A 17,387-nucleotide genomic window follows, 5' to 3' on the forward strand; every position below is an offset into this window, starting at 1 on the left:
AGAATTATTCTAATTTTCTGTGCAATTTAGGAATGAAACAACAATATTCCTATGTGGAGAAGAAAAATCCTCTAATTTTTCAGGAGAAAAAAAGCTCAAGAGAAAGAAAAGTTTACAAGGACAATTGCATACTAAAAGAACTGAGGTAAATAATGATCTGGAAATATTTTACTTTTGAGTGTTGTTTTTAGCTTTCAAACATTCCATCACATTTTAGTTCAAGTATTGAAATGTCACAGTCTTAAATATTTCTTCTTCCTCTTCTTCCCTCTCCCCTCCTCCCCCTTTCCTCCTTTTCTTCTTCTTCCTTTCCTTTTTTTTTTTTAATATAACAAGGAACCCTTTCAGAAGAATATGACATTTTCCCCCTTTTCCTCCATTAGATCTTTATTTTTATTACTGTGCTCTCTGTTAATACTTCTGCTCTTATAACAATGACCCTAGGCATTCCTTGGCTGTGGCAGCATAAATTCAGTCTTGACCTCCATCTTGCTCTGTATATATGGTCTTCTTAACTGTGTTTGTATCTCAGGTCTCCTCCTACTTCTATAAGCACATCATTGTAGATCTCATCTTGAGATCCTTGACTTTGTTCCATCTGCAAAGACCTTTTACCAAATAAAGTCACATATGTAGGTTCCAAGAATTAGGATATGGACATATCTTTTTGTGCGGCTGCCATCCAACCTACTACATTCACTATATGATGTACTTAGATGCACTCTCTTTTGTCTGGATAATTTCTCCCATCTGTTTTCTAGTTTTTCTTTCTCTAGCTGAATCTAATCTGCAGTTTAACCTGTCTATTGAGATTTTAATTTCAGTGCTTATATTTTTTACTTCTAGACATTTCATTTGGTTTTTCTTATAATCTGCCTTCTGTCATGTTCTTTGCTCATGTCCCATAGATGTTTCAAGATTGGTATCTGATAAACCTAATATAAAGTCCTTGGGGATCTAAATCTGTTTATTGCTTTGTCTGATTCTCACTCACTAACTTATATCCTTATATCCTATATATCAAACTATATATTTGATCTAAATCTGTGGGAATCTCATGATGACTCTGGATTTAGAGTACCCTCCTCCAGGAGAATTTGAATTCACTTCTGCTCTGCACTTCAGAGCTGTTACAAACATGGGACCACTTTAAATGAATTTTTTGGTTTCTATTTTCCTAGCCCATGTATTAAGTATAGATTTGAGTTCTACACTTATTTGTGGGTGGAGCTATAACTATAATCAAGAGGAGCACTCTCTCTTCTCTCTCTCTCTCTCTCTCTCTTTCTTTTTTCCAGCCAAGAGCTGAGACAAAGACATATTTTACTCTGCATACTTCTTCTATTGGGGGATAAATTGTTTTGGTTTGTTTTTTTGTTTGTTTATTTATTTATTTATTTATTTTTGCTTTTTTTTTTTTTTTTTTTTTTCTTTTCCCCTAGCCTATTCTTGCTGGTAACATTGCCTTTTGAAAATTTTGGCTCTATGTGGGATCTCAGTACCAATTCTTACCAATCTTGTATGGCTTCAGAGTCTTCTTTCTACATCCTGCATGGTCTTTAAAAGACAAGGCTCTAGATTCCATGTAAAATTGAAGACACCTAATATTATAGTCCTCATTTTCTTGTCTTTCTTTTTTTTTTTTTTAAGATTTTGTTTGTTTATTTGACAGAGAGAGAGAGACAGCGAGAGAGGGAACACAAGCAGGGGGAGTGGGAGAGGGAGAAGCAGGCTTCCTGCAGAACAGAGAGCCCGATGCGGGGCTCGATCCCGGGACCCTGGGATCAGGACCCAAGCTGAAGGCAGATGCTTAACGACTGAGCCACCCAGGTGCCCCCTAGTCCTCATTTTCTAAAGTGACGCTTTTCTGTCTACCTAGCTACTTGCCACTTTTGAATCATGTTTATATATACATGTCAAGTGGATCATTTTCTCAATCATAAGGATAATTTAAAACATAACTACCTGTGTTATTTTTCTTTTAAGATTTTTGTTTATTTATTTGTGTGTGAGAGAGAGAGCAGAAGCAGGGGGAGCGTCAGAGAGAGGGAGAAGCAGGCTTCCTGCTGAGCAGGGAGCCCGATGCAGGACTTAATCCCAAGACCCCTGGGATCGTGACCTGAGCCGAAGGCAGCCACTTAACTGACTGAGCCACCCAGGTGTCCCACTACCTGTGTTATTTGAATAACTGTTTGCTTCTTTACATTATTTTGCTCGTATAGTCAAAGCCTATATATGTAGCATAGAATCTGGTGATCTTGTCTTCACTGTACCATAGATTTGCCCTGCTTTGTAGAATCCATTATTATAAATTGACACAATATTAATATTAGGAGATGATTTAGTTGCATATTTAGAAAAATGTGGCTTTGCAAAAAAATATTGTATAGTTTTTTCAAATTTTAGTATATGTAAACTAATTTCCTTACGAAAAGCAATTTTACATCAGTGAGGAGCCTAGATATGATATGAGGAGCCTCTCTTATAACAGGTTTATTGTCCAATAATGCTGGTTTACCAATGTGATCTCAGTCACCAACATTCTTGTATTTGGTTCTAGATTGCCTCTTCCTCAGTGAAGCTGTCGAAGGAAAAGATGACTAGGGAAGAAAACTCTTTATTCAAGTTGCCGAATCAGTACAGTGTTCATAAGACTTTATCACCCTTTTGTACATCTTCCTCAATTATTCGGTATTTAAGTCATCATATTTTTTACCCTAAATGTTGCATTCAGACTTGGGTTTTTCTTTTTGGAATCATCTATCCTTTCCACATAAAGTATGCAAAGTAGTTTGTGCAAAGTAAGACTCTGCTCTTAGGAAGGATAGTGTAGAGCTGAGCCCACTGTATATGGAAATGAAAGACTTAGAATTGAGTACTGATTGACCTCACATGCTAGCTTAGGCTCTTGTACAATTCACTTCATATCTCTGGGCCTCAGTCTCCACATCTGTACAAGAATCTTGTACTAGATGGACTCTTGAGATTTCTTCTAACACTAACATTTTATGATTTCAGTTATTTATGTGTTATGGGTTTAGATAAATAATCTTTCCAAATTGTTTCTACTGACAGGTTGTGGAATCTGGGATTCTTTGCTGTTTAAAGATATTCTTGTTTTTCCTTCCTATAATAACTTTCTGAAAATTTGCTGTGACTTGAATTAAAAGTAGCAATAATTGGACCACAGCCAAAGGATTGTGGGTCATGGGCACTACTTACTTACTGCTTACAGAATTTACTAGGATAAATTCTGCTCCATAGAGCAAACAGAAGCAAGGTGGGAATTCTGGAGTGAAGAATATATAATTCACTATCACTTGGACAGTTCTTTAAGAAAGGTTTTTGTGGAGTAAGACACTGGAGAATCTCAATCCATTGATAGGTTTGTTTTTTGTTTTTGTTTTTGTTTTTTTAATTTAATTTAATTATGTTATGTTAGTCACCATACAATACATCATTAGTTTTTGATGTAGTGGATAGGTTTGTTAATATTTTAATTGAAAAATGGCATATTTTGTGTGTGTGTGTGTGTGTGTGTGTGTGTGTGTGTGTGGTGTTTTGTTTTTGTGCTGCTTTCTAATGTGACTGTTTCTTTGACAGGAAAAGGGAAATGATTTCTAGCCTCTACAAGACATTATATAACGAAGTACCTCAAGGAGACTTACACTCACAAGAATTAAGTGGTAATAATAGGTTCTAGAATTTCTTGAATTAATTTCCTGATTGTGTGCTTTATTAGGAATTGTTTCAGTGGTTAGTATCTATTTACTCCTAATGGCATATGATATCAACTAATATTACATGATATGGCAAATGCTGTGAGCAAGGCATAAGTAAACTAAACTAAGTATTTATGAATATCTTCTGTTGTATTGATGATATAGGCAAAATAATAACATATGTGCTAATTCCAGTTCAAATTTTTTGGGAAAAAATCTGGATATTACATCCAATGAATACATTAGTAAGCACTGGAGTCACTGATTTTACTGGGATTTAGTTCTTGGTATCTTAATATTAAGAATCATAGTACCCTTCACTTCTTGACACTAAGTTCTCCCATATCTTGGGCCTCTCCTCTATATTTATAGAGTCATTTGGCAAATTTTTCCTCTTACCTTAACTCTGGTCATCATATTAGACATTTTTTTTTAAGTAATCTCTATGCCCAATTTGGGGCTCAAACTCACAACCTCAAGATCAAGAGTTGCATGCTTTAGTAACAGCCAGCCAGGCACCCTTATACTAGGCATCTTTTATCCCCCAGTTTTATTGGGATATAATTAAGATGTAGCACTGTATACGTTTAAGATGTGCAGCATAATGACCTGACTTACATACATTGTGAAATGATTACCACAATAAGTTTAGTTAATATTCGTCATCTCATGTAGTTACAGAAAAAAAGGAAAACGTTTTTCATTGTGGGGAGAACTCTTAGGATTGTAAACAACATCCATGGCCTTCCATTTTGTCTCATTGGAGAAAATGCCCTTTCATGAGACTAATCCCTTCACTCTTGATTTTCTTTCATTCAGTTTTCTTCTACTTCCTCAGGGACTATGTAAAATTTTTTAAAGATATATTTATTTATTTGAGAGAGAGAGAGAGCAGGGGGAGGGACAAAGGGAAAGGGAGAGAGAGAATCTCAAGCAGACTCTCTGCTGAGCATGGAGCCAATGCAGGGCTATGTCACACAACCCTGAGATCATGAACTGAGCAGAAACCAAGAGTCAGACACTTAACTGACTGAGCCACCTAGGTGCCCCAGAACTATGTCAATTTTATACTCTGTTTTTCAAAGAAGCTTCTTCAGAGTTGTTTTCCTTAATTATTTATTTACTTCCCATTACACTGAAACCGGTTTCCATCTCCAATACTCTGTTAAAACTCCTATTATTGGGCGCCTGGGTGGCTCAGTTGGTTAAGTGACTGCCTTCGGCTCAGGTCATGATCCTGGAGTCCTGGGATCGAGTCCCACATCAGGCTCCCTGCTCAGCAGGGAGTCTGCTTCTCCCTCTCACCCTCCCCCATCTCATGTGCTCTCTCTCTCTCTCTCATTCTTGCTCTCTCAAATAAATAAATAAATAAAATCTTTAAAAAAAACTCCTATTATTAAAATCATTATTATCAATATTTTAGTCTTTCTCCAGTATTTAGCACTGTCATCCAGCACCTCTTTCTCTGAAAATTACATGTTGTATCCACTGAACTAAATTCAATTCAGCAGACGTTTTTTGAGGATCTATCCTGAATTAGAAGGCACTTGAAGAATGAAAAATCTTGCCCCCTAAAAGCTGACAGTTTAGTGAGGAATATTAACATGCAAACAGTCACAATACCCAGAGCTTTGACTGAGATACATACCAAGTGATATGGGAGCATGGAAGAAGGATTTAACACTCCCAGGTAAAGTTGTGGAAGCCTTTACGATGTGAATTTCGCATGACTTTCTAACAGTTTCTGAGAGTTCTTTAGAACAGATTTAGAGGCCATTCACCCTAGAAGGACCTAAATAAGTCACAAGATCCATTTTAAAGGAAAGGATTAGAACACAAAGATTTGCTCCTCTTTCTTCTTTTAGTGATTATTGTTGTTGTTTTTCCTTGAGAGAGGATGTATCAGGGATAAGGATAATTATTCATTTGAATTAACTGTTTTGGTGTGTATGTTTAGCACTTCAGAAGGCCTGTAAAATTTTCAGCAAAATTCAAAGTGGTAAGATTTATGTGAATGATCTGCCAATGATCCATCATACCTTGAAGATTTTTATAAGTGATTCAGAAATGCAAAAGGCACTAAAGACTATTGATATTGATGGTAAGTTTTATGTCTTCATTATTAGTTTAAGGTCTGCAAACATAGATATAAGTTATATGTTGGTTAGATTAATTGCAAATCATAGGAAAGCTAAGCTTCATAATATGTTATAAAAACTTGCACATTTGTGATAATATTAAAAATTGGGCCTCAAGTACATAATTGGATTGTTAATTACTGGATTGGATTATGACATACTTTCATCAATATTTGGTATTTTTAGACTTTTGATTTTTGCTAATTACATGGGATAGGGAAATTTTCTTAAGGCAAAAATATTTGGGTATAAAAGAACAGGTTAATGGAGGGGGAGACAAACCATGAGAGACTATGGACTCTGAAAAACAAACTGAGCGTTCTAGAGGGGAGGGGGGCGGGAGGATGGGTTAGCCTGGTGATGGGTATTAAAGAGGGCATGTTCTGCTTGGAGCACTGGGTGTTATATGCAAACAATGAATCATGGAACACTACATCAAAAACTAATGATGTAGAGGGCAGAGCAAGATGGCGGAGGAGTAGGAGACCTGGATTTCATCTGGTCTCAGGAATTCAATTGAATAGGGATCAAACCATTCTGAACACCTACGAACTCAACAGGAGATCAAAGAGGAGAGTAGCAACAACTCTCTGAACAGAGAAGCGACCACGTACTGGAAGGTAGGACGTGCGGAGAAGTGAATCCGAGGCGATATTCGGGAGGATAGACGGCGGGGGAGGGGCCTCCATCAGCTGCTTCTGGTGAGTGGTGGAGCCGTGGAGCACAAAATCGGAACTTTAAGAAGCCGGCTCCGCTGAGGGACGTCGCTCCAGTGGCTAAGCGGGGGGTGGGATCCTCGCGGGACAGTGTGGTCTCACGACCCTCGGGGTCACAGAAAGACCGGGGGTGCCTGAGTGTGGCAGAGCTCTCAGGTATCGGAGCGGGGAAGCCAGCTGTAGAGACGGAGCCAAGGCGCAGGCTCTCAGCTCGCGGTTGCCATAAACCGTGATCCACGGCACAGTCGGGCCACTGCTCCTCCAGCAGGGACCCAACAAGTGGCAGAGCCGGGGAGAATCCCCTTCCTCCCCTGGGAGGAGCGGCGCGGGAGCACACCGCAGGGATCTGCTGGGTTTGGAGACTCCACACAGGGTCGGGTGCCAGAGATAGAAATGCTCGGTCACAGGCCAGGTGAGCACGGAGTGCGGCCAGAGACAGGGGAGATGGGAGTGACTGCTTTTCTCTGGGGGCACACTGAGGAGCGGGGCCCCGAGTCCTCAGCTTCTCCGGGTGGAGACTGGGAGGCCACCATTTTCACCCTGGTCCTCCAAAGCTGTGCCAAGAGCTTGCAGGGAACAAAAGCTCCTGAGAGCAAACCCGAGCAGCTTGCTTAGCCCAGACCAGCAAGGGCAGGGCAACTCCGCCTCCGGCAAAGACATTTGGGAACCACGGCAACAGGCCCCTCCCCCAGAAGATCAGCACGAACAGCCAGCAAGCCAAGACCAAGTTTACCGATCAAGGAGAACGGGAGAACTCCAGTGCTAGGGGAATACTGCACATAGAATTCATGGCTTTTTTACCATGATTCATTAATTTTTCAAAGTTAATTTTTTTAACTTTTTTTTTTATTTTTCTTTTTCCCTTTTACAACCAACATCTTATCAATCCCTTTTTAAAAAAAAAACATTTTTTATTTTTCATTTTTGGAGTCATATTTTATCCCTTCATAGTAGTTACCCTTATTTTTGGCATATATATATAAGTTGTTCTCTCTTTAAAATTTGAGATACAGTTTCTTCTAACAGGTCAAAATATACCCTAAATCACTAGTGTATGGCTTTGTTCTAGTCTCCTGCCTGATCACATTCTGTCCCTTTTTTTTTCTTTTTTTTTAATCTTATTTCTTTTTTTCAAAAACTTCTTATCAATTCCTTTTATAAAATCTTTTATAATTTTCATCTTTACAGTCATATTCCATCCCTTCATTGTATCAACCCTTATTTTGTACATATATAAGTCTTTCTTCCTTTAAAATTTTAGGAGGCACTTTTTTCTAACAGACCAAAATACGCCCAAAATCTAGTGTGTGACACTGATGTATGCACTAGCCTGATCATATTTGATCATATTCTGTTTTTTTTGTATTGTTCTGTTTTAGTTTTTATCTTTTCTTTCTTTCTTTTCTCTTTCTTTTTTCTTTCTTTCCCTTTCTTTTCCCCTGGTTGCAGGTCTTTTCTGATTTGTATAGAGTATATTTGCTGGGGACGTTGTTAACCTGTTAGCATTTTGTTCTCACATTCATCTATTCTCCTCTGGACAAAATGACAAGATGAAAAAAATCACCTCAGCAAAAAGAACAAGAGGTAGTACCGTCAGCCAGGGACCTACTCAATACGGACATTAGTACGATGTCAGAGCTGGAGTGCAGAATCATGACTTTAAAGATACTGCCTGGGCTTGAAAAAAGTGTGGAAGTTATTAGAGAAACGCTTTCTGGAGAAATAAAAGAACTAAACTCTAACCAAGTAGAAATCAAAAAGGTTATTAATGACGTGCAATAAAAAATGGGGGCACTAACTGCTAGGATAAATGAGGCAGAAGAGAGAATCAGCGATATAGAAGACCAAATGATGGAAAATAAAGAGGCTGAGAAAAAGAGAGAGAAACAACTACAGGATCACGAGGGCAGAATTGGAGAGATAAGTGATACGATAAGATGAAACTACATTAGGAATATTGGGCTCCCAGAAGAGGAAGAAAGAGAGAGAGGGGCAGAAGGTATATGGAGCAAATAATACCAGAGGACTTCCCTAACGTGGGGAAGGAAACAGGCATCAAAATCTAGGAGGCACAGAGAACCCCTCTCAAAATCAATAAAAATAGGTCAACACTCCGACATCTAATAGGACAACTTACGAGTCTCAGAGACAAAGAGAAAATCCTGAAAGCAGCTCGGGAGAAGAGATATGTAACCTACAATGGTAGAAACATTAGATTGGCAACAGACCTATCCACAGAGACATGGCAGGCCAGAAAGGACTGGCATGATATCTTCAGAGCACTAAACGAGAAAAATATGCAGCCAAGAATACTATATCCAGCTAGGCTATCATTGAAAATAGATGGAGAGATAAAAAGCTTCCTGGAGAAACAAAAACTACAGGAATTTGCAAACACAAAACCAGCCCTCCAAGAAATATTGAAAGGGGTCCTCTAAGCAAAGAGAGAGCCTAAAAGCAGCATAGATGAGAAAGGAACACAGACAATATACAGTAACAGTCACCTTACAGGCAATACAATGGCACTAAATTCATATCTTTCAATAGTTACCCTGAATGTAAATGGACTCAATGCCCCAATCAAAAGACACAGGCTATCAGATTGGATTAAAACACAAGACCCATCAATATGCTGTCTGCAAGAGACTCATTTAGACCCAAAGACATCCCCAGATTGAAAGTGAGGGGGTGAAAAGCCATTTACCATGCTAATGGACACCAAAAGAAAGCTGGGGTGGCAATCCTTGTATCAGATAAATTAGATTTTAAAACAAAGACTGTAATAAGAGATGAGGAAGGACACTATATCCTACTTAAAGGGTCTATCCAACAAGAAGATCTAACAATTGTAAATATCTATGCCCCTAACATGAGAGCAGCCAATTATGTAAGGCAATTAATAACAAAAGCAAAGAAACACATTGACAACAATACAATAATAGTGGGGGACTTTAACATCCCCCTGACTGAAATGGACAGATCATCTAAGCAAAAGATCAACAAGGAAATAAAGACTTTAAATGACACACTGGACCAAATGGACTTCACAGACATATTCAGAACATTCCATCCCAAAGCAACAGAATTCACATTCTTCTCTAGTGCCCATGGAACATTCTCCAGAATTGATCACATCCTAGGTCACAAATCAGGTCTCAACCAGTACCAAAAGATTGGGATCATTCCCTGCATATTTTCAGACCACAATGCTTTGAAACTAGAACTCAATCACAAGAGGAACGTCGGAAAGAACTCAGATACATGGAGGCTAACAAGCATCCTACTAAAGAATGAATGGGTCAACCAGGAAATTAAAGAAGAATTAAAAAAATTCATGGAAACCAATGAAAATGAAAACACAACTGTTCAAAATCTTTGGGATACAGCAAAGGCAGTCCTGAGAGGAAAGTATACAGCAATACAAGCCTTTCTCAAGAAACAAGAAAGGTCTCAAATACACAACCTAACCCTACACCTAAAGAAGCTGGAGAAAAAACAGCAAATAAAGCCTAAACCCAGCAGGAGGAGAGAAATAATAAAGATCAGAGCAGAAATCAGTGAAATAGAAACCAAAAGAACAGTAGAACAGATCAATGAAAGTAGGAGCTGGTTCTTTGAAAGAATTAACAAGATTGATAAACCCCTGGCCAGACTTATCAAAAAGAAAAGAGAAATGACCCAAATCAACAAAATCATGAATGAAAGAGGAGAGACCACAACCAACACCAAAGAAATACAAAGAATTATAAGAACATCTTATGAGCAACTCTATGGCAGCAAATTATATAACCTGGAAGAAATGGGTGCATTCCTAGAGATGTATCAACTACCAAAATTGAACCAGGAAGAAATAGAAAACCTGAACAGACCTATAACCACTAAGGAAATTGAAGCAGTCATCACAAATCTCCCAAGAAACAAAAGCCCAGGGCCAGACGGCTTCCCAGGGGAATTCTATCAGACATTTAAAGAAGAATTAATACCTATTCTCCTGAAACTGTTCCTAAAAAATAGAAATGGAAGGAAAACTTCCAAACTCATTTTATGAGGCCACCATTACCTTGATCCCCAAACCAGACAAAGACCCCATCAAAAAGGAGAATTATAGACCAATATCCTTGATGAGATGTTCTTTATTTCTCTCTTGAAATAAGCTTAAAGGGGTGTACTTTATACTGTTAATTAAAATAATTCTGAATGATTTCATTTGATATGTTGTACTTGATATCTTGAAATTTTTGTTTTCGTGGAAAATGTATGCATATAAAAATAAAGCTCAAAGAACTGTAAAAATAAAAAAAGCTTAAAAAAAAAGATGAATATGGATGCAAAAATTCTCAACAAAATACTAGCCAATAGGATCCAACAGTACATTAAGAGGATTATTCACCATGACCAAGTGGGATTTATCCCTGGGCTGAAAGGTTGGTTCAACATCAGCAAATCAATCAACGTGATACAATACATTAACAAAAGAAAGAACAAGAATCATAGGATCCTCTCAATAGATGCAGAAAAAGCATTTGACAAAGTACAGCATCCTTTCTTGATCAAAACTCTTCATAGTACAGGGATAGAGGGTACATACCTCAATATCATAAAAGCCATCTACGAAAAACCTACAGCGAATATCATTCTCAATGGGGAAAAGCTGAGAGCTTTCCCCCTAAGGTTAGGAACGCGGCAGGGATGTCCACTATCACCACGGCTATTCAACATAGTATTAGAAGTCCTAGCCACAGCAATCAGACAACAAAAAGAAATCAAAGGCATCCAAATCGGCAAAGAGGAAGTCAAACTCTCACTCTTTGCAGATGATATGATACTGTATGTGGAAAACCCAAAAGACTCCACCCCAAAACTGCTAGAACTCATACAGGAATTCAGTCAAGTAGCAGGATATAAAATCAATGCACAGAAATCAGTGGCATTCCTATACACCAACAACAAGACAGAAGAGAGACAAATCAAGGAGTTGATCCCATTTACAATTGTACCAAAACCATAAGATACCTAGGAATAAGTCTAACCAAAGAGGCAAAGGATCTGTACTCAGAAAACTATAAAATACTCATGAAAGAAATTGAGGAAGACACAAAGAAATGGAAAAACGTTCCATGCTCATGGATTGGAAGAACAAACATTGTGAAGATGTCAATGCTTCCTAGAGCAATCTACACATTCAGTGCAATCTCCATCAAAATACCAACCACTTTTTTCAAAGAAATGGAACAAATAATCCTAAAATTTGTATGGAACCAGAAGAGACCCCGAATAGCCAGAGGAATATTGAAAAAGAAAAGCAAAGCTGGCGGCATCACAATTCCGGACTTCCAGCTCTATTACAAAGCTGTCATCATCAAGACAGTATGGTACTCGCACAGAAACAGACACATAGATCAATGGAACAGAATCGAGAGCCCAGAAATGGACCCTCAACTCTATGGTCAACTCATCTTTGACAAAGCAGGAAAGAACGTCCAATGGAAAAAAGACAGTCTCTTCAACAAAAGGTGTTGGGAAAATTGGACAGCCACATGCAGAAGAATGAAACTGGACCATTTCCTTACACCACACACGAAAATAGACTCCAAATGGTTGAAAGACCTAAACGTGAGACAGGAGTCCATCAAAATCCTAAAGGAGAACACAGGCAGCAACCTCTTCGACCTCAGCCGCAGCAACTTCTTCCTAGAAACATCGCCAAAGGCAACGGAAGCAAAGGCAAAAATGAACTATTGGGATTTCATCAAGATAAAAAGCTTTTGCACAGCAAAAGAAACAGTCCACAAAACCAAAAGACAACCGACAGAATGGGAGAAAATATTTGCAAATGACATACCAGATAAAGGGCTAGTATCCAAAATCTATAAAGAACTTATCAAACTCAATACCCAAAGAACAAATAATCCCCTCAAGAAATGGGCAGACGACATGAACAGACATTTTTCCAAAGAAGACATCCAAATGACCAACAGTCACATGAAAAAGTGCTCAACATCGCTCGGCATTAGGGAAATCCAAATCAAAACCTCCATGAGATACCACCTCACGCCAGTCAGAATGGCTAAAATTAACAAGTCAGGAAACGACAGATGTTGGCGGGGATGCAGAGAAAGGGGAACCCTCCTACACTGTTGGTGGGAATGCAAGCTGGTGCAACCCCTCTCAAAAACAGTATGGAGGTTCCTCAAACAGTTGAAAATAGAGCTACCCTACGATCCAGCAATTGCACTACTGGGTATTTACCACAAAGATAACAAATGTAGGGATCCGAAGGGGTACGTGTACCCCGATGTTTATAGCAGCAATGTCCACAATAGCCAAACTGTGGAAAGAGCCATGATGTACATCGAGAGATGAATGGATAAAGAAGATGTGGTATATATACAGAATGGGATATTATGCAGCCATCAAAAGGAATGAGATCTTGCCATTTGCACCGACATGGATGGAACTGGAGGGTGTTATGCTGAGTGAAATAAGTCAATCAGAGAAAGACATGTATCATGACCTCACTGAATGAGGAATTCTTAATCTCAGGAAACAAACTGAGGGTTGCTGGAGTGGTCCGGGGTGGGAGGGATGGGGTGGCTGGGTGATAGACATTGGGGAGGGTATGTTCTATGGTGAGCGCTGTGAATTGTGCAAGACTGTTGAATCACAGTTCTGTACTTCTGAAACAAATAATGCAACATATGTTAAGAAAAAAGAAAAAGAAGAAGATAGCAGGAGGGGAAGAATGAAGGGGAGTAAGTCAGAGGGGAAGACGAACCATGAGAGACGATGGACTCTGAAAAACAAATTGAGGGTTCTAGAGGGGAGGGGGATGGGGGGATGGGTTGGCCTGGTGATGGGTAGTAAAGAGGGCACGTTCTGCGTGGAGCACTGGGTGTTATGCGCAAACAATGAATCATGGAACACTACATCAAAAACTATTGATCTAATGTATGGTGATTAACATAACAATAAAAAATTAAAAAAAAACAACGAATGATGTAATGTATGGTGATTAACACAACATAAAAAAATTAATATATTTAACTGTTTTAAAATTAAGAGCTTTTATTTATCAAGACATCTTAAAGTAAAAAGAAGTTAGAAACTTGGAAATATTTGCAATTCACAGAACTGGCAAAGAATTAATTTACAGAATGTGTAAAGAACTCATAAAAATCAGTAACAATAGAATAGAAAAATGTGTAAGACACATGGACAAGTATTACACATAAGAGAAAATATGTATAGCCAATAATCATATAAAAATATGTTCCACCATCAGTAGCCAAGGAAATGTAAATAAAAATCCTAATAATTTCATTTAAAATCACCTAGAAAATAATTATTCTTTTTAGTCAGGGTCTAATATTTTAATCAAAGAAGTAGATAATAGAGATCTGATTACATTTATAGACCCTTCCCAGCTTGTTAAGGAGAGACAAGTTAAGAATAAAAATGGTATAGATAAGTCGAAGGGGTGGCCAGAAATAAAATAAATTCAGTACACATATAAATGCAAAGTAATACTCGCCCTTTATCTGGTATGTCATTTGCAAATATCTTCTCCCATTCTGTCGGTTGTCTTTTGGTTTTGTGGACTGTTTCTTTTGCTGTGCAAAAGCTTTTTATCTTGATGAAATCCCAATAGTTCATTTTTGCCCTTGCTTCCCTTGCCTTTGGCGATGTTTCTGGGAAGAAGTTGCTGTGGCTGAGGTCGAAGAGGTTGCTGCCTGTGTTCTCCTTTAGGATTTTGATGGACTCCTGTCTCACGTTTAGGTCTTTCAACCATTTGGAGTCTATTTTCGTGTGTGGTGTAAGGAAATGGTCCAGTTTCATTCTTCTGCATGTGGCTGTCCAATTTTCCCAACACCATTTGTTGAAGAGACCATCTTTTTTCCATTGGACATTCTTTCCTGCTTTGTCAAAGGTAAGTTGACCATAGAGTTGACGGTCCATTTCTGGGCTCTTTATTCTGTTCCATTGATCTATGTGTCTGTTTTTGTGCCAGTACCATACTGTCTTGATGATGACAGCTTTGTAATAGAGCTGGAAGTCCAGAATTGTGATGCCACCAGCTTTGCTTTTCTTTTTCAATATTCCTCTGGCTATTCGGGGTCTCTTCTGGTTCCATACAAATTTTAGGATTATTTGTTCCATTTCTTTGAAAAAAGTGGTTGGTATTTTGATGGGGATTGCATTGAATGTGTAGATTGCTCTAGGAAGCATTGACATCTTCACAATGTTTGTTCTTCCAATCCATGAGCATGGAACGTTTTTCCATTTCTTTGTGTCTTCCTCAATTTCTTTCATGAGTATTTTATAGTTTTCTGAGTACAGATCCTTTGCCTCTTTGGTTAGATTTATTCCTAGGTATCTTATGGTTTTGGGTACAGTTGTAAATGGGATCTACTCCTTAATTGTCTCTCTTCTGTCTTGTTGTTGGTGTATAGGAATGCCACTGATTTCTGTGCATTGATTTTATAGCCTGCTACTTGACTGAATTCCTGTATGAATTCTAGCAGTTTTGGGGTGGAGTCTTTTGGGTTTTCCACATAAAGTATCATATCATCTGCAAAGAGTGAGAGTTTGACTTCCTCTTTGCCGATTTGGATGCCTTTGATTTCTTTTTGTTGTCTGATTGCTGTGGCTAGGGCTTCTAATACTATGTTGAATTGCCGTGGTGATAGTGGACATCCCTGCCGCATTCTGGGAAGCTGAGAGCTTTCCCCCATTGAGAATGATATTCGCTGTAGGTTTTTCATAGATGGCTTTTATGATATTGAGGTATGTACCCTCTATCCCTCTACTCTGAAGAGTTTTGATCAAGAAAGGGTGCTGTACTTTGTCAAATGCTTTTTTTGCATCTATTGAGGGGATCATATGATTCTTGTTCTTTCTTTTGTTAATATATTGTATCACGTTGATTGATTTGCGGATGTTGAACCAACTTTTCAGCCCAGGGAGAAATCCCACTTGGTCATGGTGAATAATCCTCTTAATGTACTGTTGGATCCTATTGGCTAGTATTTTGTTGAGAATTTTTGCATCCATGTTCCTCAAGGATATTGGTCTGTAATTGTCCTTTTTGATGGGGTCTTTGTCTGGTTTGGGGATCAAGGTAATGGTGGCCTCATAAAATGAGTTTGGAAGTTTTCCTTCCATTTCTATTCTTTGGAACAGTTTCAGGAGAATAAATATTAATTCTTTAAATGTCTGATAGAATTCCGCTGGGAAGCCATCTGGCCCTGGGCTTTTGTTTCTTGGGAGATTTTTGATGACTGCTTCAATTTCCTTAGTGGTTATAGGTCTGTTCAGGTTTTCTATTTCTTCCTGGTTCAATTTTGGTAGTTGATACATCTCTAGGAATGCATCCATTTCTTCCAGGTTATATAATTTGCTGCCATAGAGTTGCTCATAATATGTTCTTATAATTGTTTGTATGTGTTTGGTGTTGGTTGTGATCTCTCCGCTTTCATTCATGATTTTGTTGATTTGGGTCATTTCTCTTTTCTTTTTGATAAGTCTGGCCAGGGGTTTATCAATCTTGTTAATTCTTTCAAAGAACCAGCTCCTACTTTCATTGATATGTTCTACTGTTCTTTTGGTTTCTATTTCACTGATTTCTGCTCTGATCTTTATTATTTCTCTCCTCTTGCTGGGTTTAGGCTTTATTTGCTGTTTTTTCTCCAGCTTCTTTAGGTGTAGGGTTAGGTTGTGTATTTGAGACCTTTCTTGTTTCTTGAGAAAGGCTTGTATTGCTGTATACTTTCCTCTCAGGACTGCCTTTGCTGCATCCCAAAGATTTTGAACAGTTGTGTTTTCATTTTCATTGGTTTCCATGAATTTTTTTAATTCTTCTTTAATTTCCTGGTTGACCTATTCATTCTTTAGTAGGATGCTTGTTAGCCTCCATGTATTTGAGTTCTTTCCGACGTTCCTCTTGTGATTGAGTTCTAGTTTCAAAGCACTGTGGTCTGAAAATATGCAGGGAATGATCCCAATCTTTTGGTACCGGTTGAGACCTGATTTGTGACCTAGGATGTGATCTATTCTGGAGAATGTTTCATGGGCACTAGAGAAGAATGTGAATTCCGTTGCTTTGGGATGGAATGTTCTGAATATGTCTGTGAAGTCCATTTGGTCCAGTGTGTCATTTAAAGTCTTTATTTCCTTGTTGATCTTTTGCTTAGATGATCTGTCCATTTCAGTCAGGGGGGTGTTAAAGTCCCCCACTATTATTGTATTGTTGTCAATGTGTTTCTTTGCTTTTGGTATTAATTGCCTTATATAATTGGCTGATCTCATGTTAGGGGCATAGATATTAACAATTGTTAGATCTTCTTGTTGGATAGACCCTTTAAGTAGAATATAGTGTCCTTCCTCATCTCTTATTACAGTCTTTGTTTTAAAATCTAATTTGTCTGATACAAGCCACCCCTCACTTTCAATCTGGGGGTGTCTTTGGGTCTAAAATGGGTCTCTTGCAGACAGCATATCGATGGGTCTTGTTTTTTAATCCAATCTGATAGCCTGTGTCTTTTGATTGGGGCATTTAGCCCATTTACATTCAGGGTAACTATTGAAAGATATGAATTTAGTGCCATTGTATTGCCTGTAAAGTGACTGTTACTGTATATTTCTGTGTTACTTTCTGATCTATGCTGCTTTTAGGCTCTCTCTTTGCTTAGAGGACCCCTTCCTTTAGTTTTTGTTTGGCCTGGAAGCTTTTTATCTCTCCATCTATTTTCAATGACCGGCTAGCTGGATATAGTATTCTTGGCTGCATATTTTTCTCATTTAGTGCTCTGAAG

The 17,387-nt window shown here is 38.3% G+C and overlaps 1 protein-coding gene across 2 annotated transcripts in view; it reads left to right on the top strand.

The window, feature by feature from the left end:
- EFCAB13 (EF-hand calcium binding domain 13) overlaps nucleotides 1–17,387 on the top strand; it is a 314,516-nt gene that overhangs the window by 20,028 nt on the left and 277,101 nt on the right. For both annotated transcript variants that reach the window (XR_003515406.2, XM_027568521.2), the window contains exons 4-7: nucleotides 31–145; nucleotides 2,561–2,691; nucleotides 3,604–3,686; nucleotides 5,680–5,823. Coding sequence is in view for 1 of the 2 variants with exons in the window: in XM_027568521.2 (XP_027424322.2) it covers nucleotides 31–145; nucleotides 2,561–2,691; nucleotides 3,604–3,686; nucleotides 5,680–5,823 (473 nt within the window). In the remaining variant the exon portion in view is untranslated. The remainder of the gene's footprint in view (nucleotides 1–30; nucleotides 146–2,560; nucleotides 2,692–3,603; nucleotides 3,687–5,679; nucleotides 5,824–17,387) is intronic.

Source organism: Zalophus californianus, chromosome 16 (assembly GCF_009762305.2).
Source record: "Zalophus californianus isolate mZalCal1 chromosome 16, mZalCal1.pri.v2, whole genome shotgun sequence".
NCBI classification, from domain to species: domain Eukaryota; kingdom Metazoa; phylum Chordata; class Mammalia; order Carnivora; family Otariidae; genus Zalophus; species Zalophus californianus.